The 24,706-nt window shown below is 36.2% G+C and overlaps 1 protein-coding gene across 1 annotated transcript; it reads left to right on the top strand.

Moving 5' to 3' along the window:
- LOC307187317 (keratin-associated protein 13-1-like) lies at positions 1-24,219 on the top strand (the record flags this gene model as incomplete). Its single annotated transcript, XM_079923186.1, is given in 3 exon segments — positions 1-60; positions 64-375; positions 24,082-24,219. Coding segments are annotated over 3 exon segments (510 nt in total).
- Positions 24,220-24,706: the final 487 nt, after the last annotated feature.

A 24,706-nucleotide genomic window follows, 5' to 3' on the forward strand; every position in this document is an offset into this window, starting at 1 on the left:
ATGTCCTACAATTGCTGCTCTGGAAACTTCTCCTCCCACTCCCTTGGGGGTTACCAGTGCTAGCCAGGCTTCTCCCGTGGCTCCTTCTACCCCAGCAACCTGGTCTACAGCACTGACCTCTACTCTCCCAACACCTGCCAGCTGGACTCCTCTCTTTACAGTCAGGAGACCTGCTGTGAGCCCACCAGGTGCCAGACATCCTGTGTGGTGTCCAGTCACTGCCAGACATCCTGCTACCACCCAAGGACCTCCACACTCTGCTGGAAAACTTACCCTGGGTCTCTGGGATTTAGGTTCAGCAGCTGCAACTTCCTGAGCTCTGGATCTGGAAACTGCTACTCATTGGGTTGTGGATCCAATGGCTTTAGATCCAGGGTTCCCTCTGTTAGTAGCTCTCCTCCATTCCATTTGTAACATTGCTGGGCTTTCTCCATTGGATATATCTGCATTAATATTTAATACTTGGAAATTAATTTTGGAGAAAAAAATGAATAGTCACAAGTAGTTTCAATCTTTAGAAGGCTTTTTAGAAGGCCAAAGCTATGCCTCTAACCAAATAAAAAAGGAAGATGGTACCATTTTGATCTCCACCCTTAGAAGGAATGCATACCCCAGCAAAGCCAGACTCAGATACACATGCAGCGTATACCAGGAAGGAGGGACATTCTTGGCTGTGATGGGATGGTCATTAATATAAAACGGTCATAGCATTTGTGACATGACTAGCTTATTGGCTTTGTGTTGTAACCAAAACTATTATAGCACCCATAAATACAATGTGTAGGGAACTATGCAGCTGCAATTACAGAAATGATGATTGAGGTAATACTATGCACATGAGGGAGCAGACATGTAGGAATGGTGACCTTGTAGCTGTAAACACCTATTTCTGAGAGTATATAAATACCACAGAATATTCTCAGTCTAATGCCACAAAATACTGTCAGTCTAATTCAGCTGAACTCACATCCCCTGTCAACATGTCCTACAACTGCTGTTCTGGAAACTTCTCCTCCAGCTCCCTTGGGAGTCATCTGCACTACCCAGACTCCTTCTACTCCAGCAACCTGGTCTATAGCACTGACCTCTACTCTCCCAGCACCTGCCAGCTGGGCTCCTCTCTCTACAGTAGCTGTCAGGAAACCTGCTATGAGCCCACAATGTGCCAGGCATTCAGTGCGGTGTCCAGTCCTTGCCAGACATCCTGCTACTGTCCGAGGACCTCCACTCTCTACCATCCCTGTTAGACAATATATGCTGGGTCTCTGGGCTTTAGGTCCAGCAGAGGCTGCTCCCTGAGCTCTGGATCCAGAAGCTGCTACCCACTGGGCTGTGGATCCAGTGGCTTCAGACACGTGGGTTATAGAGTCCAGGGCTCTCCTACCTTGGGCTATGGATCCAGATTCTGCCACCCAACCTATTTTGATTTTCGGCCTATCTGTGGATCTGGCTTCTAAAGACCAATTTATTGGATGTCTAGATCTTTTGGCAGAATGACAACTTTTTTTTTTTTTTTTTTTTGCGGTACGCGGGCCTCTCACTGTTGCGGCCTCTCCGGTTGCGGAGCACAGGCTCCGGACACGCAGGCTCAGTGGCCATGGCTCACGGGCCCAGCCGCTCCACGGCATGTGGGATCTTCCCAGACCGGGGCACGAACTCGTGTCCCTTGCATCAGCAGGCGGACTCTCAACCACTGCGCCACCAGGGAAACCCCAAATGACAACTATTTTATTCTCACAAGAAACAACCCTCTTCATGGTCCCCAAAGACTGGCTGTTCACTCACTCTGCAGCCAGCCACCCAACCTAACTTACAGATTTGGTCTTGTAGAATGTAAAACTAAGTAACAAACCTAAACTTTAAATCATATACCTGCATTGGTGATGGAAATCATCCAATTATTAGATATCCTTCAAAATTTAACAGTATCTAATTATCTTAAGTAAATAAACACATTTATTCTGGCATCCATATATGTTATTATTGTTAGACAGTACAAATAAACATCTCAAGAGCTATAAAAGCCTTGTTCTTTAAATCATGTGTCCTTATACCTCTCTTCACAGGAGAAGAAAAGCACAAAAGTTAATGGATATGTATGGAATGCAGAGAGAAAGAATAAAATTTAGGTATAGTTCTAGGTTTGCACATAAAACAAAAATTAAATATAAATCTAACTTGTGTCTGTATATTTTCAGAAAATACTAAATATAAAGCTTAAATAACTTCTATTAAGTTCATCCAAAGTTGGTTGGTAAAAGTGACCGACTTTTTGAATCTCAGTAAGTACTTTTCCATGAAAGTCATTTTTTTACAGCATGTAAGAAGGAAGCCAATTATTCTTGTTGTGAAGAATTTTGATTCAGGATGTGTGAGTTTTTATCTCTATGCTTTCCAGTGGCTCAGGCTATATATGGCTGAGAACCACAACCTTTATGTCAGCAAAAAATGGATATCCTTTACTTTTACTTTTTTATAGTCATGTGCTAATCTTTTTTATAGGACACAGATTTCAGAAAATGGTACATTGCTGTTGGACACATTTTGAAAAGGAGACAAATCTAATAATAAAAGGGCATTATCTTTGTGTTGAGCCAAATAAACGTTCAAAGAGATTTTCAAGTCATTATTTCTTTAGAACTTTAAATAGCACTCAGAGGAACATAACTTTTGTGTGCTACATGTTTGTTTGTTTTTTAAACATGAGGCAATGGAAGTTCAAAGGGACTCAAGATCCAGCCAAAGATCCCAGTCTTACAGAGAAATTGATGTTCACAATTTTCCTAAAAGATGGAACCTCCTATTAAAAGCAAAAACAGAAGTAGTATAGGATAGAATCGAAAAAGTTTGGAAAAATAAAATGGAATGGACAAAGCAGAGAGATATAAAGTTACCTGGTATGTTCAGGGAATATATGGGCAATTAATTTACAATGGGCAATTAAGTCATTTGGTAAATAGTTTTAGATAGCATTTCTAATGGCTGCACATTACTCCATCATTTTGAAGTTTGAATTTTGAATGACATTAATGACATTAATCCTAGGTTTCCTCTCCACCTATTAAATTTACTGGAACCGACTTCCAGTGATAATTCTCACACCAGATTTCTTGTCTATTCTAAATAATTTTGCATATATTGTAAAATAAATATTTTTACCAACCATCCTTATATATAGAAGTGTAACATGATATCATTTACCAAGTATAACTTTTGTCAGCATCAGAGTGGGTAGTTCAAATCACTACTAGAACGCTAGTAAAACTGGATAAAATAATCTGTGCACAAACACTGGAGCATTACCAGGCTAAGAACTGCTAGATCAAAATTAGGAGAGGTTTTAAGTCAAAAGAAATGTTGGTATTTGGGCTGATTTCTTCCTAGAGTTGCCCACTAAATCCAAAAACGTCAATGGGCTCATAGTGTGAATGAACAGAATTAGACTCCCATGGCACTGTAAGGAACTGGGGATATTGGTAAACATTCTAGGATTTTGAAACATTATAGGATTTTAAAACTCCACTAGAATTTTAAGGGTATACAAACAGAATATGTTTCACAGGAACTGAAGTCAACCTTTGAATTACATCCATCTTGATGATATGACAATATTACTAATCTTACCCCAGCTTGGTACTTCCAGAGTAAATTCTGCAAATAGACCTCTAATTACCTATAGTAAATGATTAAAAACTATCAATACTGCAAAAAAAACAAGACAAGAACAGAGACAACATAGAGTACAAACAAGTCTACAGGAGATCCAGATAATGAACATATTAGAAATATACACAAAAATAATTGTGGTTATTTTTCTTAAGAAATTAAAGACGAGTTTAAGAATTTTGACAGAGTGCTTGAATATATAAAGATGAAAATGAAAAATGCAAAAACTGTAAAATACAGTAACTAAAATGTACAAAACTCAAATGACTTCAAAGGCAAACTAAAACAGTCTGAAACTATGGGCCAATATCCCTCCCAGCTGAAATAAAATATAATAATGAACTCAGATAAGGGAGTGTCAGAATACCTGGTCAAAGTATAGGCAAACTAGAGGTTCAATCAAGCTGATTAAAATCAGATGACATATATACACTAATATGCATAAAATGGATAACTAATAAGAACCTGCTGTATAAAAAATAAATTAAATTAAAAAATTAAAAAAAATAGAGACGGTGCCTGCCTAACTCAGTTATTAGAAGAACATTACTGATAAGCCCTTGACCCATCTAACATGCAGAAAAAAGGACTTACATTCTCTTGAAAACATTAAATCAAAATATTTTCATATATATATTTGTGTGTATATATGTGTATCAATTACATAATTATATAATCATATGTGTACAAAAATATAAATATTTATACTACAAGATACACTGTTCTTTTATATACAATGTCATAATGCAATAAAACATTACAAAAAAATGTCAGAAAGTATGTAAGTGTTACTGCCCCCATCAAAAGAATAACAATCAATAAGAGGAAATTCACATTTAACACACTTATTAGAATTAGTTGGCTAAAATGCTCATGATGGATATGTGAATAATTTAAGAAAAAGATGGATATAACTAATAAATATATAGGGAATTTTAAGAGATATGTACATTTAAAAACAACAACAACAACCTAATGGATATTCTCAAACAGAAAGTTAAAGATTTAAGTTTTTTTAAAAAAAGTCAGCCTATATCAGTTCAAAATATCCTTCAAAAATAAAGAAAAAATAAAAATTTTCAGAAACATTTTATCCTCAAAAATTTTCTGTAAAATAATTAATTTGACCCTGCCTGATTTGATCAACAATTTCCAGAAGTGGGTGCAGTTGAAAAAGTACTATAATCTATCAATAACACTTCTCATATCAGAAAGAATTGGATCCATATCTAAGGAATACAGACTCACAAACAAAAAAACTTGCAAGTCAATATTTCCACGGTAAAGACCACACATATTTTGGAAATGCCCAGTTTTATAATTACGTTTTTTTCTTAAAAAAAAAAAGCTGCCCCTGGAAACCTACACTGTACAGAATAATCAATACGAGACTGGAGCTGGGTTGACCAGGTTCTGAGTTCCTGGGAAGTCTCCTTCAACTGATAACCCTCATCATTCACTTTAATACAAATGTAGAATTAAAGATGAAAATAAACTAGTAAAGAATGAGGCCATGAGCCTCTTTGATTGGTGCAGAGGTTATGAACTAAGATTCTATACCCTTTGAAAACAAATGGATTAACTTTCCACTTTGTCTAAGAGTAGTTCTGCTCCCTGCTCATCCTGTGGTTACTCTTAAGTTTGCCAACAGGGCTATTTTGAGGAAGTGTTTGGAAAAGAGGGAGAATGAGGAAGGCTAAGATATTTACCTTGCCTACTGGAAAAAATGAAAAAAAAATTAATTCTGCTTTGGAATATAGAAAAATAAATATTTTTCCAAATAATTATTTAAATTTTGTGAAGCTGTTGGTTACTTCTTTTCTTATATGATGTTTCTTTTAAAAATTAAAATAATTGATTTTCTCAAAATCTAAATTTTGACCTTGTTTTTTTTCTCTGTTTTATATTTGACTTCTATTTCATTGATTTCTGTTCTTTCCTTTCTTATTTTTATCTTAAATTTACTTTTGGTTTAAATTGCTATTTTTTTTCTAAGTTCCTCATATAAAGTACTAAAATAATTGATTTCAAGCTTTCTTGAATTGTTATATATACTTTAAAATCTAAAATTTTCCTTCTAAACAGCTGTACCTCTCAAATTTTACTGGGTTATATCATCATTATGCATTTTAAAATATTTCCAAATTTTCATCCATTTTTTTCTTTGATGTTTGAATTTTTATGAATGGTGTTAATTTACAGCCATATGAGGTTCTTTTTATTTAAAATTTGTAGTTTATTTTTATCTGATATCTACTGATTTCTCACCTTTTAAAAATGTATTGCCAGCAGTAAACTGAACAATAAACCAAATTTAACGTCTAATGTCACCATTTGTGATAGAATTTATTTCAATAGATTTTCTCCTCAAAATGAAATTCACATGAATTAAATGTAATAAACCCCTTAATTCAAAAACAATGTGGTGGTTTGTTATCTGTTTATTTTCTAATTTTGTTCTCTTGTCCATTTGTGGGATTAAAACAAAAGATCAATATTCCCCTGTGAATGGGCTTTGAAATCCTAACTCTGTGCAAGGTCTAAACTAATGTCTTCAGAATTTTAAGTGTCTTAATATGGTAATTTCCTGGAATTTCACTGAAGGCACAACTTTCTCTGACTATAAATCTCCGAAGCAGAGGAGAGCTGAATTCACTCATGAACAATTGACCATGTGTTTGTATCTGGAGAAGGACAGAATTAGGAAAAACAAGGAAATAATTTAGTTCATATGTTCCAGTTCATATGAAAAAAAAGTAAATGAAGGACTAGTATACATTTGTAAACTTGAGAAAAAAATGCCTATGATCTTTCATTAACTATCATTGAATTAGCCTCATTTTGGTTGGCAAAAGTATCTGAATTTTGCATTTCAACAACCAGTTTCTAGTCTGATTCATTTCTCTTAAGTGTATGTAAGGAGGTTATGCCTAAACCTAGGTGAGATAAAACCAAAACAGATACATGGGCTGCTCTAGAAGCTCTAGAAGGGTCAGGTTCAGAAGGCATTTGTTTCATCTCAATGCCTTCCCAAGTCTCAAACTCAAAGCAGCTGAAAATGAGCTTCTAGAAATGCCCATATGTCCGTTTTGGTTGCCTCTCACCATGAAATTGGTTACTGTTTGATTTTTTATGGTTATTTTCTAAGTTTTTATAAATATACATATAATTTCAGGAAATAATAAGTTGCTAAAAATATAACTTGCTGTAAATGAGCCAAACATAAAAATAAAATGTTATCTTTGTGTAGAGCCAAGGAATCTAAAGAAATTTCCTAAGCGTTAGTATTTCATTATACCCTCAAGCAGACCTGTGAGGAATTTGCTCATTATATTTTAAGGTCCTTTTAGCATTTAAGAAGAGAGTGGCTCAAAGAGAAACAGACTTGCCAAAGATGGCATTTCTTTAAGGAAATGAAAATGTCTCACTCTCTTCCTAAGTACATTAAATATGAGTGACACAAGTAACTGTATAGATCCCCAAGCTGAACTTACTTATTGTACAGATGTAGAACTTGAGAACTAGAAGCATTCGTTTCTTGGTCTCTCAGGAAGTTAATGGTAAGGCTAACAACAGAACTCCTAATTCCTATTTCATGTTTTTTTTTCTTTTGCAGTACGCGGGCCTCTCACTGTTGTGGCCTCCGCGGCATGTGGGATCTTGCCGGACCGGGGCACGAACCCGTGTCCCCTGCATCGGCAGGCGGACTCTCAACCACTGCCCCACCAAACTGGAAGTCCAGATTGACAAAATCTTTAAGGGGCGATATCAATTCATTTTGTTTTGTTTTGTTTTGTTTTGCGGTACACGGGCCTCTCACTGTTGTGGCCTCTCCCGTTGTGTAGCACAGGCTCCAGACGCCCAGGCCTAGCAGCCATGGCCAACGGGCCCAGCCGCTCTGCAGCATGTGGGATCCTCCCGGACCGGGGCACGAACCCGTGTCCCCCGCATCGGCAGGCAGACTCTCAATCACTGCGCCACCAGGGAAGCCCTCCTATTTCCTTTTAATGTAATTTCAGTTGTGCCACGCGATCTCATCTTCTCTCCCCTTCAGTCATTTCTCTCTCTTCTCCTCCACATCATCATCACCATCATCATCACTATAAGAATGCTTGGGAAATATTCATGGTTTTTAGACTATTACTGGGAAATCTAAAGGGATCAAAATAATGAGAGAAAATATAGAAATTTTATTTGGCATCCCTGACAGAAATTGAAATAGTAATATCGGGTTGCTCCCCTATGAACATAATCATATTTTGTTTATAACTTCCATAAGTTTTGAAAATGTGATAATCCAAGTTATCCCCATATGCAAATGCCCACTTTGGTTAAGTCGGAGCAGCCTCTGCTGATTAAAAATTACCTGCATATTTCAGATGTGAAAGTGGTTCTCTGGCCTCCGGAAGTACTCTAGTTAAAAAGCAAACTTACTTTTAAAGAAGAATCAGGGATAGTTTCAATAATATTTATACAGCCATAAAGTGAAGTACTCACACGCAACTAGTAATTATAATGTTGGAAAGAATAAATTTGTAATATCACAACTGGTGCTGAAGTTAAATATAATAAAGTCTCATTTAAATATATAAGCATCAAAGTATAAAAACTTTTATCATTATTTCTCAAGAAACTGTCCCAATCCCATACAACAATCTAGAAACAGCCAACCCCTACCTCTGAAACTGAGCAGGGCCCTGTGGAGTTCCTGGGCACAAAAGCCTTTCTGTGTCCCCTTTCCTGAGTTCCAAAGGGCAGGTTCAAACCGTTGCTAACCAGGAAAGGGAGGGGATGCAGAGATAAGGGAAGAGCAGTCAAGAAACACCGGGTACAGACTTGGGGCAGAGTCCTGGTTCCCCCTCAAGGGAAACACATAACAATATATTTGAGCTCTTCTGCAGAACTAAAACCACCACCAAATGGAAGATGTTAACTACTTGATGAAGCATTCTTCCTTCCAGAGAAGGTCACAGTTCAACCCTCATCACCTGACACCAGATGATCTCTGGATTGAGGGAATGTGGGCCCTGCACGCACCACGGTCCCTATTAGTAACCCTGCCCCTTGATTATAAAACTCCTTACAGCCACTCCCCTCCCCCCCAGTTCTTGGGACACACAGTTTTGAGGGCAATAGCCTCCTGTGTCCCCCTTTGCCTGGCAAAGCAATAAAGCTATTCTTTTCTACTTCACCCAAAACTCTGTCTCTGAGATTTAATTTGGTGTTGGGATACAGAGGCCGGATTCAAAGCTTTTTTTTTTTTTAACATCCTTATTGGAGTATAATTGTTTTACCACGGTGTGTTAGTTTCTGCTTTATAACAAAGTGAATCAGCTATACATATACATATATCCCCATATCCCCTCCCTCTTGCGTCTCCCTCCCACCCTCCCTATCCCACCCCTCTAGGTGGTCACAAAGCATGGAGCTGATCTCCCTGTGCTATGCGGCTACTTCCCACTAGCTATCGATTTTACATTTGGTAGTGTATCTATATCCATGCCACTCTGAATTTATCAGGATCAAGATAAGGTTCTCCCTATATTCCAGCAACAGGGATTCTGGGTCTTCAGTTCCTTACAAAAGCAGCCCTACTTTCTACCAGATTCCCATTATCTCCTTCTTAGATCCTGCCCCAACTAGATTTCTCATTTCCTCCTGCTGCATTCCTTGTCCCTCTGTTACACTCAATGTCCCTATGAAATTTGAACTCAGGGGTTCAGCTCCCAACCTCCTGCTGCCAAAGCAACTTTATTTCCAGGAATTGCCAGTCATCTTTTTACCAGCCAGCATGTGGTTCTTACTTCTGGGGATGAATGTATTTAGTTTCCCAGGAAACTCATCATGAGTCATTTCCATGCAATTGATTTCACCAATTTCTATTTATTTATTCTTGTCACATTAGTGATTATAGGTAACAGCTTTGTTCTCCCCCCCCCCCAACCCGGCCTTAACTCCCATATTTTTTATTAGTCATGCCTCAGTAGTACCTTGTCAAACATCTTGTCAGCACCAGTCCTCAAAATAATATTCATTTAGCTCTGTTCTTAGGGAATGCAGGATGAACAAATGTTCTATTACATTTTTTTTTTCAGGGAGAATGCATTCATTCATATACTTCTCTATATTAAGAAAAATTTAAAACTGGTTTTTAAGTGGGATTCCCATTTCTCTGAACTTACCAACTAGCAAGGTTAACCAAATAATCATTTAATTACAACAGTAAGTAAAGCTGTAAAAGAGCTGTTCTTCAACATATAAGTACATTTGACAATGAGACCTTAATAACAATCTGAGATGTTAACAAAGCTTCCCAGAGAAAGTATTTTAGAAGCTAAGTCTGGAGAATGAGTAAAAATGGCTTGATCCAGGTAGAAGCTGGAGCAAAGGTACCCAATTAGATGATTGTACCAATCTGAACAGAAATAATAAAACCTATCATTAATGAAGTCAGCATATCCACATGTACCCATCCTACATTGCTATCTCTGTCTCTCATTTCTACATAGATTTCTCCTTCTAGTATAAACCAACTGAACTTCAATTCTTCCCTGAACACGTGTGTATTTTTCCCCTCTGCTTTGGTCATTTCACTTCATCTTCATATATTTTCCCTTATCTATTCTCATAACTTTTGTGTTTTCGATATTTAAGAGAGTCTCAACTTTTAGATTCATTTTTAAATGCCATTTCCTTTATAATTCTTACATCATCGAATAAAAGTTTTCTTTCCATCTTCTGATATTGGAACTGAACTGAGTTACAGTGAAATTTAAAGAGTGAGGTAATAGGGATAATATGGTAGAGCGAGTCTGGCAATCTTGAATTAGACATTTAATTAGTCAATTACTATGTGTAAAGACCCCATTTCCTGATCTCAGGAGAGTTTGAAAATGGAACTCCCAGGCTCATGGGGATAACAGAGCAGGGATTTTTTTGCAAATGCCTTCTAAATGAACTAGATTAATAATATCAGTCATTTTTCACTCACTCCCTTGGTCAGATATACTTAGATACTATAAACAACAGGCTTGTAAAACTAAAAAGATACATATTTATCAATTGTGAATAGAGAAGGTAGCACACTACTTACTCATATAAACACGCACAAAATCAGCCACATTACCATATTCCCACAACATTTCCAGTCATCATTGTACTATAGGTCTTAGCCAGAGCAGTAAAAGAAAAACAAATAAAAGACATAAATATCAGCAAGTGAATAAGAAAGTTGTCTTTATTCACAGGTATAATGATTGTCTACATAAAAAATCCTAGGAATGTATAAAATTACTACAGAAAACTCTATTTTACTTCAATATACAAACCAAAAGTACATGAAAAATTAAGTCTAAAATATGTTGTAATGACAACAAAACATACAATCTAAAAATACATTTCAAGATTCTAGATTCCCATATTATACTTATAAAATACTGCAGAAAGAAATTAAATAAGACTCAAATAAATAGAGATATATCACAGATTGAAAGCTGTTCAATATCCCTAATTTACAGATTCAATATTCTTTTTTAAAATTAATTAATTATTTTTTATATCTTTATTGGAGTATAATTGCTTTACAATGGTGTGTTAGTTTCTGCTTTATAACAAAGTGAGTCAGCTATACATATACATATATCCTCATAACTCTTCCCTCTTGCATCTCCCTCCCATCCTCCCTATCCCACCCCTCTAAGTGGTCACAAAGCATGGAGCTGATCTCCCTGTGGTATGCAGCTGCTTCCTACTAGCCATCCATTTTGCATTTTGATTCAATATATTCTGAACAACAATGCCAGCAGGCATTTTAATAGAAATTGAAAACCTGATTCTAAAATTTATATGAGAGCAGGGAGAGGCAAAATAATATTTAAAAAGAGAATTAAATGTGGAAGTCTTTTATTATCTCATTTCAGGACTTAATATACAGATATATTAAGAAATTATGGTACAGCAAAAAGTATAGGTGATTATTCGGGGGAACAGAATAGAATTCTGAAATAGATTCACAAGTATACTGTCGATTTCTTTTTACAAAGATGCCAAATCTATTCAAATGCAGAAAAATATATTTTCAACACATAGTATTAAAATCACTGGATACATTTAAAGAACTAAAAAAAAAAAAGGGAAAAATGTGTTGTGCAACAATCTTATACCTCTGCTTAAAACCATTCAACAGCTCTTGTTGCTTTTAGAAGAAAGTGCAATGCTGAATTAGCACTAAAGACATGGGGAAAAATGGCCCCAAAATTTTTCTGGTCTAATTTCAAGTCATTCCTTCCTTTCCCCTCAATGACCAGACAAAATGGTTTTTAGTTTTATAATGCACATATCAAGACTTTGGTCCTAAAAACACTTCTGCAAGCCCCACCTATCTATGCCCTACTTATTCCTTAGACCTGTTTCAAATGCAGCTCCTCTGGGAATCTTTTCTTGACTTCTAAGACTAGATGAGGTGCCCTTGATGTATGTTATTGTAGCATCAAGGACTCATTCACAGCTCATTATTTTATATTTGCTTTCCCTGTTAGACTTTCAGTCCTGTTAGAACAAAGAGCACACATTTTCTTACTTTATTTTTCATTATGGAGTAATACACAAAACAATTTTATTTTAAAAGGTATATTCAACAATATATTCCCATAGCAGAGATTTTGGCTCATGGTAGAGGTTTAATGAAAACATTGTGAAAATAGTAATACTGGCAAAATGTTTGACAATGTGTTCTGAGGTGTGACTAATTAAGAAAACAAAAACAAAAACATGGGTACAGGGAGTTGGGAAGGATAAAGCTGTTCTCTGTAATTACTAATGAGATAAACATTGATAAATAGAAATTGTTATATCAAGTGCCTAGAAATGATTCATGAGAGAATTTCCTGGGAAACTGGGTATATTTATCCTTGGAAATCAGAACTGGACGCAAGTTGATAGACAGATAATCAGCAGCTTCTGGAAATTTAGTTGTGTGGACAGCAGCTTGGGACTCAAACCCCTGGGTTCACAGTCCATGGTGTTAGCCATCTGTGGAAGCATGCACCAGGAGGAATTCAGAAGCTAGAAGCCAGATAAGTGCCAGCTGGTGTCCTCTTAGTTGTGCAGAGTGGAATTAAGTTAATGAAATCTGGATGACCACTATATTATTCACTATACTATAATTAACTGATGAAATAGAGAAAGAATAAAATCTTTACTCTGGGAAATTTATAATGTGCCAGAGACTTGGAACAGAGGAAGATGCAGTTTTCTGAGTGGTAAAGGCAAGACATCAGTTCAGGAGTTGTGTTTCTTGTTGTAAAACTAATACAGTTTTCTTATTTTGACTATCTACCTGAAGTGGGATATTATATTTAATTTCAGACATAATTGTAGTATTATAAATTCATTGTCTCCACCATTGAATTTTAGTGTTTATTTGTGATCACTTCATTATACAGCTAGTTACACTTAATAAATCTTTGAGCTGTTTTTATAAATTTGCTTGTTTACTAGTTTTGGTAGGGAGAATAGTGGCCCCTTAAAGTTATTTATATACCTTTTGAATATGTTATGTTATGTGACAAAGGTAATGAAAGTAGCAGATGTAATTAAAGTTGCTAACCAGTTGATGTTAAAATAGAGATTGCCAGGTGGACCCAACATGATTATAAGCATCCTTAAAAATGGAAGAGAGTAGGTCAGAGTCATACACTGTAAGAAGGATTGGACCCACCATTGATGGCTTTGAAGATGGAGGAAGTGGGATATTGGCTAAGGAATTCGGATGGCCTCTAGAAAACAAAAAAAAGGTAAGTAAATAGATTTTCCCCTAGATCCTCTGGAAAGAAATGTAGTCCTTCCAGCACCATGATATTAGTCCAGTGAGACTGCCTGAATTTTGTCCTACAGAATTATAATAAATTGTTGTTTAAGCTATTATGTGTATATGTATATGTACATATATATATATGTATGGCTTATTTGATATAATTTGTTATAGCAATAATTTAAAAACTAAGATATTAGTATATTCCTAAAGTCAGAAAACTTTCCACTCCTGCATCTCAAATTGAGAGACATTAATAGATGAGGCATCAGCTTGGCCAACAACTTCAGTTGTTCCCCATGAGTGTTCTGCAGTTGCTTATGTTTTGAAGTTTAAAATTTGATTATTTCTTTGGTTGGAGATTATGCACATGAGATGACCTTGAATCATTAAGATTCATAAGCAGGACACTTTACAGAGGATTTACTGTTTATCATTTAAATTTTTATAATGCAGTGGCTGATGAATTTTTTTCCAATTATTTTTCATTATTCTTTTATTTTTTTCCTTCTAACTATACAGTCACCATAACTAGTTCCTAAACATGGGGGAGGAGAAGGAAGAGGGATAAGAAGGTGAGGCAGAGAAGGAGCATATGAGGGAAGAGAAAAGAGAGAATGGTACAGTTGGATGGAATAAAGTCATTCTACTTCATCACTCTACTATAACTTGCTGTGTAATCTTGTAAAATTCTATTTAACTCCTTTATGTTTTATATTTTATCACGTTGGTCGTAAAGGAAGAAGTAAAGAGAACGTGATGAGAAGACTGAGAAATACTTATAAGACTAGATTTTGCTAAGCCTCTCATACCCTGCAACCCATTTTCTAATTTCAGGGACGTTTGAGAATCTTATAAAATAAAGATAAGAAAAATAATTGAACATTACTTGTTTTATATGGATATTAAGTTTCCAGTTATTATTATATTATGTCAGTATGTTACTTTGTGTAACACTTGGATGTCAGAAGAATGGCATAAAATAAAGAATATCCAATTTTATTTCAATATACAATTGAAACATTCATTTTTGATAATATTAAAGCTTTCTTGTTTGCAGTTAGATTCAGTTTCTATGTTGGCTAAGAACCCAGGTGCAACCTCACACCTGCTGAGCCTAGTTCCTTCCTATCTAAGTTTGTTGCCTGCCTTCTTATACAAATGTTGATAATTAGAGCAGACTGAAAATAGTAACTGGGGTACAGGGATTTAGTCAATTAAAAAAATGAGAAAATTTCCACCACTGTGATTATCTAAAGCTCAGAGATGCTCCTAGTCTAAAAATGTACACCCACACACTAGTCTTCCATTTTAATACCCTTTATGCACATGCCTCATCATAGAAGTCTAAATTTTCTTCCTACACCCTTAAAACCATTCTCATACATAATATCTTTAGAGATGCATGGTCCGTGTTTATTGTGTGAATAAAGGTATTCAAATCACTTGGATTTTCTTTTAGAGAAAGTCTGTACCAAGAAACTGTGGGCATCCGGGGAAAACTCTTGCTTAAAAAAAAGAAAAATATCTAAGCCTAATCAAAATTAGTGCATAGTCCCCCAAATCTGACCTTACCAAAGCCCATTAAAAGAAGCAATGACAATACAAATCCTAGCTGACACATTACTTGTAAATAACAATATTCACAGCATATTTGGATAGCAGAATAAAGAGTTTATTAAAATCAAATTATTTGATTTTCCATCTGTCTTTGGGAGAAGTACAAAACCATAAATTCTATCAACAATACAATTTGAATTTCTCATTAATTTTGTAGGTTGACAGAGTTAATCTATCACCCAGTGTTCGAGGGCTGGAGAGGTAAAGAGTTGCCGGTTATCGGGGAACATTAGAATACTTTTCAATGGAGGAAATTAAGATAATAGATAATCACAGTACAGAATCTAAATTTCTTAATGGATTTGACTCTTCTACAAATTAATCAGTAGAAACCAGATCTACAGATTGGCCAGTAACAAGGTGAACGGAAACTCCGTGATTGGGTGCCAGAATCTGGATCCACAGCCCAGAGAAGGGAAGCCACAGACTCCATAACCCAGGGGTCTGAAGCCATGGGATCCAAAGCCCATTGAGTAGCAGCTTCTGTATCCAGAGCTCAGGGAGAGGCAACTGCTGGACTTAAAGCCCAGACACCCAGCATAAGTTGTCCAGCAGGAACTGCAGAGCCTGGAGGTCCTGGGGCGGTAGCAGGATGTCTGGCAGGGAAAGGACATCACACGAGATGTCTGGAACCTGATGGGCTCATAGCAGATCTCCTGACAGCTTCGTAATAGAGAGGAGCCCAGCAGGCAGGTGCTAGGAGAGCAGAGGTCAGTGCTGTAGACCAGGTTGCTGGGCTGGAAGGAGCCTGGGCAGCGCAGATAGCCTCCAAGGGAGCAGGAGGGGAAGTTTCCAGGGCAGCCGTTGTAGGACATGCTGACAGGAGGTATGAGCTCAGTTGAGTTACAGGGAGAAGATTCTGAGTTTGAATTTAACCTTCTGGACAGGTGTGTATATATATACTCTCAGCAGTAGGTGTGGTAACCTACAGGGTCATTTTTTACATATTTGTGCTCCCTCGTTTACATGTGTGTAACTCAGTAATCTTCTCTGTAATTGCAGTTGGAATCGTTTTCTCCATATTGTATTTATGGGTGCTATAATTTTGGTGTTATAGCCCAGGCCAATGAACTACACTATGTCAGAAATGCTATGACTGTTTCACACTAATGCTTATCCCATCATAGTCAGGAAATGGTGAGATAAGCATCATTTTCCTTTTCCTCTTGTCATAATCCTTGTGTGTTTTATGTCTGGCAATGATGAGAAAACACTTTTCTCAAATGGTGGTTAAATAAGATAAAATTATATCTCTTCCTTGTCAATGGATCAAAGGTGCAACTTTGGCTTGAATGAGCAATCTATTAAATACTGACCTTACTTGTCCCTATGTTTTCTCATTCTCCAAAATTATTGCGCATCTATTACATTCTATTACACATGTGTCTCAGATACAATGGAGAGGAAAAAATATCAGCCAGGACAAATTTAATATCACTGATGGCTACAACCAGAGAGAAACTTGGACAATTATTTGGAGACATAGTGACAGTGAGGGACAGAACCAAGACAGAGTCACAAATGCAGGCCAGTTTGGACCCTTATGAAGAGAATCAAAGAGCTAAGAAATATTGAGATGAGGGAAGGAAAAATTGAGTTTTAGATTCAGTGTATCTAATATGAGACCTGTAGTCTTAACAGATTCTCATCTGTATGTGTAGCAGCCCTGAGAATTTACTTCTCAGATCTTCATCTGCAGGAGGCTTGATTGACCAAGGGCCCCCCCTCCATGCTATGGTCTGAAATCTAGCACTTCATTGGCATGGAAGCCTTCCTATTCATGTGACTGCTGCCAGGCAATGACTGAGCATAGCAGAGACACATGGAATCCTCTGATGGCCAACAACTGAGGATTCTCCCATGGCCTTGAGGAACTACCTTTAATCTGTGGCTACCTGGGGCATGTCCTTCCCTCTCTTCTTCACTCTGGTCAGACTCGTATGGAAGTCTGACATCTCCTAGCCTTCTTCACTCCCTCTCCCAGCTCTTTTCTCCCACAGACATTTCCCAGTACAATCCTTGTACCTTTAATTCCATCTTGGTGTCTGCTTCATGAATAACCTGTACTAACACAGTAAGTTATGGAGTGACTTTTGCCAGCCCAACTATGTCTCTTCCAGGCCTTACGGATTTGTTGCCAAGAATCTATCTGGTGTTACTGATTCTCCATTTCCTTATTTTTTTAACAGTAAATTCTGCCCTTTTGTTAGTTCACTCTTTTGCTTAGTCTGGGATTAATGTACTTTCCAATTTTCACTCCTTAGTGTGGATATGGATTCAGTGATTTTCAGCCATTCTTCTAAAATGTATGCATTTAAGGCTATAACTTTCCTACAAAGCACAGTTTAATTTTGATATTTTATATTTTATTGTGTTTTCTTCTTTGAGGATGGATTGTTTATAAGCATAATGCTTAATTTCCAAATATATGAGGATTTACTAGTTAATTCTGTTGTTCTAGTTGCTATTTCTTCTTAGCTTATACCACTATGATAAGCATATGATCTATTTTGGTAAATGCTTTGTAGACATTTGAACATAACTGATATTCTGAAGTTTTGACCGCAATGTTTTATGCATGTTACTTAGGCCATATTTGCTAATCATGTCGTTAATATTTTCTATGCCCTTATTGTTTGTTTGTCTGTCATCTGTTTCAGAAGTGAAAGAAGAGTATTAAATTTCTAGTTGTGATTGTGGATTTGTATATTTCTCTTTGTAGATTGTCATTTTTTTTTGGTGTGACAGTGTGAGCCATCTTTTTCTTTGTATTTATTGTGTTTGAAATTTGTGATGGTTCCTTAATCTGTGTGTCAAAGAATTCCCAGATGCATTTCTCTGTTTTGCATGTTAAGCATTCTAAATGTTTACTTTAAATGTAAGGAAGACAGTCATTAAACTTTGTCTTAAAGAAGCAAAGGCAAGATAAGATTTAAAATACAAAGGGTAGATTCTAGTGAGGGAAAAATGCAGGTAATCTGAGTATGTTGAATCTTGTTTATACATTTTTGGAATTAAACTAATTGGTTGGTGGGTAGTAAAACATTCAGACTGAACATTCTGTCTTGTACATGCCAACCCAGGTTAACAAATAAAATTATTTCAGTTATTTAATAATTAAAGAAAACTGTTTGGAAGTTCAGCTTTGGAGCATTTGTTGAAGGCTGTCTCTGGGTAACGTTTGCTAAAGCCCATCATCTTTCAGCCATCTCAACCTTAGGCCAGTTCTTCTTATTTTCCTCATTACTATTTCACATGTGAGATGATGTCTTTCATCAATTTTGATAAATTGTCAACTATAGTCTCTTCAAGTATTTTTTCTGTCCCATTCTTATTTCTTTTTTTCCCTGAGATTCTAATTATAAGCAAAATACACTATTAAACTATGTTATATATGCCCCTTACAGTCTTTTCTCTATTTTCAATCTTTTTGTTTTTTTATGCTTTACTTTGGGAATTTCCTTCTATTCCATCTTCTAATTCACTAATTGTCTATTCAGCAATGTTTAATCCCCTGATAAAACATATAAATTAGGTTTTCCAAATGTTATTATTTTGTAAATTTCTAAAAATTTCAATTAGTTTCTGTTGTTTAGTTTTCAGTTTTCTGTCAAAATCTTCAATCTTATCTTTAATTCTTTAAACATAACTATTCCTTGATAATAGTATTTTCCTATTTCCTATTGTTAAATTCTTTACATAGGTATTTTAATGTCTGATTTTGACATGTCCATTATATGGATTGTGTATTTCAGATTCTATTTTCTGCTGTTCTGTTTTGTTCCAGTCTTATTTTCTCATATTCCTGCTATATTTTTAGAGTAATAGATATTTCATATATATTTTAAAAACCTGGGTGACTTTATCTCCCTCCAGAAAGATTTGCTTATATTTTTGGAAGGCTGCTAGGATAAAGATGTCAGAATTCTAGATTATTTTAATCCAAAGAGGGATTGAGAGAATTCAAACCTGGGCTTCAGTTCTCATAGGAAGCTGTCTATTAGCAACTCAGTTTTACTTCCATGAACTGGTTCTCCATGGTCTGGGATATTTTCCATGGTCCCAACTCTTTGGTAAGTCCAAAATTCTAATTTTATTTCTCTAGTCCTGTTAGTTTATGAAAATTCTCTCAGCTTCTTAGTCACTACTTCCAAAATCAACATATAATTTGAAGGGAATAGCAAACTCCAGATATAGGCTCATTTCTTTTGATTTCAGTTCTGACCCATATAGTATCCCTGTGACTCTGGAACATTTTGATATGTCTCTGAAGTTTTCAAACACAGATTTTTTTTTTTTTAATTTCTCCAGCTTTTCTATTCTCATTGAAAGGAATTGTTCAATGTTTTAAACAATGTTAGCTTGCTAATTTTATGTAATTTTGAAAGGTTTATTTATGTTTAGAAAACATAAGAGCATTTCAAATAAGGGAGTAGCTACAGTGAAGGTGACCATTTAAAAGTCTGTTACAGCAGTTTAAGTAGTAATAGATGACACCAGAAGTCATGGAATTTAAAGCTGCTGTTGTGAGTATCAACCTTTCTTTCTAACCCTGTCTCCCACCCCCGTACCACTTCCCGTGCCTTACACTGTTACAATATGGCCTACACTCACCACGTGCCTTCATACCTTTCTGATTTTCTCATCCCGTTTTAACCTTCCAGACCTTATCTTGTTCTGTTCCATATTTATTGCATCTTTGCTTTTCTAAGTGACACCCCACTCCCAACGGAAGCTGTCCACACCCTGCCTATGTCTCCTGGGTAATCATCTGTATATTCTGAAGGCTGATTCTTCAGCGCATCTGTAAAGCTCTGTCTAAGGACTTTTTCACTTCCCAGGGCATGCTGAGCCCCTGCACAGGGAATCCTCCACTAGAACTGAGCTCCAGATGTCTACAGTGGTGCCTGGCTTAGTAATGCACACTGTACTGCTTTCCTTCCATTCCCTGTCAATCTTCCCACCCCCTGCAGGTGTTTACTGTGATCACTTCCCAAGTAAAAAACTTGCCCTTGAATCCATGTTCTCAAGCTTTGTTTCCAGATAATTTATAGAAAAATACTTGGATGCCTCATTAATACATTTACTGAAAAATCTTCGATGTTTCTCCACCTTGTAAAATTGTAATTATAACAACAAGGAACTATACTCAATATTTTATAACTTATAAGAGAAAAAATCTGAAAAGGAATATATATATAATATGTACATTATAAGTGAATCTGTGCTGTACACCTGAAACTAATGCAGTATTCTAAATCAACCATAATTTAATAAAAATAAATAAATTGTAATTTTAAAGTCCTAGGGAAAAATACCAAGAATATATTACAAAGGGAAATGTGCTTTAGTATTGCATGTGACACATTTAAGAAAGGCAGCCATGATATCTTTGTTCAATGAATATATTTTTAAGAACACAGAATTCAAAAAACTTCTAATCTATGTTGGATAATAATAAAGAACATATTTTGTGGTTAATAGGTAATAATAGATAGTGATTAAAGGGGATCTTTATATAAGAAGTATTGGCTTTTGTTTATTGTTTCAAACCTAGATGATTAATAAAAGAAAGATCCCCAGCAGTTTAGTGACAAGTTGACTGGTCATTTGGAGAAGAGTAGTAGCTGGGTGCCGACCATTGTAACTTTTAACTATGGATGAGATTCTGCTGGAAACACACCTCACATATCAAAACAACTTTGTTCATAACATAAGGATTTAGACTCTGCAATTAAAAAATCAGAAGTCACAGGATCACAGCTCAAAGTGTTAAATTTTACATGAAATATATATCTCATTTTTTGTTATAAATAACTCAGTGTAAAAAAAAGAACAAAAATAATGGTGGAGGTTTATGGTACGTAGAACAAACAATATAATCTCTGGGCTTAATTTCGTCCACGATTAGGGAGTTTACAAATTCTTCTTGAATTTATATTAATTTAAGGTAGATGAAAATTTAGCAATTTAGAGCAAAGGGAAGAGAAGACTACCTCTTCTCAGGGAATAGTCCTTGAACAAGGAAACTGGAGTAACTGAAGACAAATTCACTCAATTTCCCAGTTTTGCCAGATAAATTTATGCTCCCCTTTTAACTCAGGTATTTTATATTCAAACATTTTAAAAATTTTGTCCAGCTTTATTGAAGTATAAATGACAAATAACAGTTGATATATATAGTGTACAATGTGGTGTTTTGCTATAGGTATATATTGTGAAATGGTTACTGAAATCAAACTAACATATCCATCACTTCATGTGGTTACAATTTGTGTGTGTACGTGTGGTGAGAACACTTAAGATCATCTCTCTTAGGAAATATCAAGTATACAAAATAGTATTAGTGTTATCATTAACTATAGTTACCAGGCTGTACATCAGATCTGCAGAATGTGTTCATCCTGTATAATTAACATCTTGTACCCTTTGGCCAATATCAGAATACTTTTAGAGTTATGTTTGAAAACAGAAAAAATGGGGAAGGAATAGTGTCCACAGTATTGTATCAATTAGACATTTTACCTACTTGTTGAGGCACAAAGCAAGGAGAAATGAATTCTGGTCTTGAAGAACAGAAAATAAAGGACTCACCAAGTAACTATTTGAATTGGGTGTATTTACTTCTTTCCTCGGTCCTCTTCCTTCTATAAGGTCTACATTATGTTACTTTTAAAGTTGCCATAGTTTTTTTTTTTTTTTTTTTTTTTTTTTTTTTTTTTCAGTATGCGGGCCCAACCGCTCCGCGGCATGTGGGATCTTCCCGGACTGGGGCACGAACCCGTGTGCCCTGCATCGGCAGGCGGACTCTCAACCACTGCGCCACCAGGGAAGCCCAGTTGCCATAGATTTTATTGATAAACTTCAATATTTTTAACATTATTATTTTTTGTAAGTTTATAACAGTTTTATTAGAAAATAAAATAAGAAAATATTGCCATCAACCATAACACTATATTTCCTTGAGTCTGGAATATAATTTAACTGGTTTTATTCTAACATTAAATATTTTGTGAATGAATTAGAAAGTATCTGTTTATACTCTCAGAATATGAAAAATCTAGCAAATTTTGTTTTTAAGCTTATAATCTGTAGTTAAGTAGAGGCTATATATATATACACATATATGTATATATATATATATACACATATACATATATACATATATACATATATGTATATGTATATATATACATATACATATATACATATACATATATACATATGTGTGTGTGTGTGTGTATATATATATATATATATGAAAAAACAGAAGAGAAAGTCTAAGTTAAGCACAGAAAAAGGAGGAAAGAAAAATGCTACTGTGGGGACAGAAAGAGAGAAGAGAGAGAGATTCATACGTTCTGCAGAGGAAAAGAGAACTGGAAAGAAAAAAAAAAAAACTTCAAACTGAGCTTCCCTGGTGGCACAGTGGTTGAGAGTCCGCCTGCCGATGCAGGGGACACGGGTTCATGCCACAATCTGGGAGGATCATGCCGCGGAGTGGCTGGGCCCGTGAGCCATGACCTCTGAGCCTGCGCGTCCGGAGCCTGTACTCCGCAACGGAAGAGGCCACAACAGTGAGAGGCCCACGTATCGCAAAAAAAAAAAAAAAAAAAAAAAAAAAAAAAAAAAAACCTTCAAACTGCAGCTCTGCAAAGGAACAACATATGAAAATTCATAAAATATACTAATTTTGAAAATTTTAATTAAAAAGACATTAGGAAACAGATAGTAATTTTAGTGCAATAGAAAAAAAAAAATCCTGAGCCTTCTCTGTTTCACTTTCATTTGTTTCCTCCCCTCATCAGACTATTCCTTCCTGGCTGAATAGAGATGGGCCCAGATTGATCTTCCCTGGTACTATTTCAACTGAGCCGTTTTTTGTTTTTTTGTTTGTTTTGTTTTTGTCATCTTATCTTTACATACACAGCAAAGTGTCTTTCAGTTTCTAGCCATTTCTCTCTCAGTCTCTGTTTTATTTATTTTTGGTCTCTCTTCATCAGATTAAAGACACAATGTAACTGTGATACTTGGTGTATTAGTTTTCTATTGCTGCCATAACAGATTACCACCAAGTGATTTTGGAGAATGGGAATGAATGTTGACAAGGCGGATCATTCCAGGAAGGATTCCATCCAGCTAGAAACTGTGTCTCTGATCCATTGTACCAGAAGAAAATTGATTTTGTCTCACTCCCCACTCTTAGGAGGAAAGCATCTACCAGCAAAACCAGATGTGGATACACAGGAATCAGATTAGCATAAACCAGAGGAAAAGCTTTCCTGGTCTTGTTGCTTTCCTGGCCATGATGGGATGTGCATTAATGTAAAAGAGTCAGCATTTCTGACACAGCAGTAGTCCATTGGCTTTGGCTATAACAACAAAATACAGCACCCATAAAAACAAATGCGGAAAACTATTCGAATGCAACTGCAATTACAGAGAAGACTATCGAATTACACATATGAAAAAGAGGAAATCTAACGTAGGGCCCATGACCCCATAGGTGTCACACCTATTGCTGAAAGTATATAAATGCCATAGTGCAGGAGTGACATTCAAACTTAGAATCTTCTCACAGTAACTCAGCTGAACTCCCATCTCCTGTCAACATGTCCCATAATTGCCTCTCTGGAAATTTCTCCTTCCACTCCCTTGGGGGCCACTTGTGCTACCCAGGCTCCTTCCACCCCAGCAACCTGATCTACAGCACTGACCTCTGCTCTCCCAGCACCTGACAGCTGGGCTCCTCTCTCTACAGTCAGGAGACCTGTTATGAGCCCGTCAGGTGCCAGATGTCCCTTGTGGTGTCCAGTCCCTGCCAGACATCCTGCTACTGCCCCAGGCCCTCCAGTCTCTGCAGTCCTTGTTGGACAACTTATGCTGGGTGTCTGGGCTTTAGGTCCAGCAGCTGAAGTTCCCTGAGCTCTGGATCCAGAAGCTGCTACTCACTGGGCTATGGCTTCCATGGCCTCAAACCCCAGGGTTATGGAGTCTGTGGCTTCCCTTCCCTGGGCTGTGGATCCAGATTCTTCCGTCCAACCAACTTTGCCTCCAGTAGCTGCCAATCATCGTGTTACAGAACAACATGTGGATTTGCTTTCTATCATTCAACTTGTTGAGGGTCTAGATCTTTTCGAGTATTGCGATCAAAGTCTCTACTCAGTACAGCCATCATTTTCATTCTCACCATTTACCACTGTTCTTTTATTCTAAAATCATCAGTTTCTTGCATCATCAACTTTTGAGAGACTCTGAATTTAATGAATAACCCAGTATGAAGTCCTAATATCTGTACTATTGATAGAAAATATGCTATTGGATTTTCTTGTAAGAGCAATTGAAAATGAAAACCTTAATCTGATAAATTTATATTGTCATCTAGCACCGAAATATATTGTTCGGCTTATTATTATTTGCCTATAGTTTATTTAGGATTTGGGAATTTAAAATAAAGACCAATATGACTCTGAAACTGGGTTTGGGAACACACATTTTGATAGATTTGAGCAAATTTCTTTTGTCAGTGCATATGTTCCCTACTGGGAGTATTTATTTCCTGGAGGTCCATATTTTGTATGTCTCAATATCAGTGACACTTTCCTGAGA

The sequence above is a fragment of the Stenella coeruleoalba genome, assembly GCF_951394435.1.
Source record: "Stenella coeruleoalba genome assembly, chromosome: 5".
Taxonomy (NCBI): Eukaryota; Metazoa; Chordata; class Mammalia; order Artiodactyla; family Delphinidae; genus Stenella; species Stenella coeruleoalba.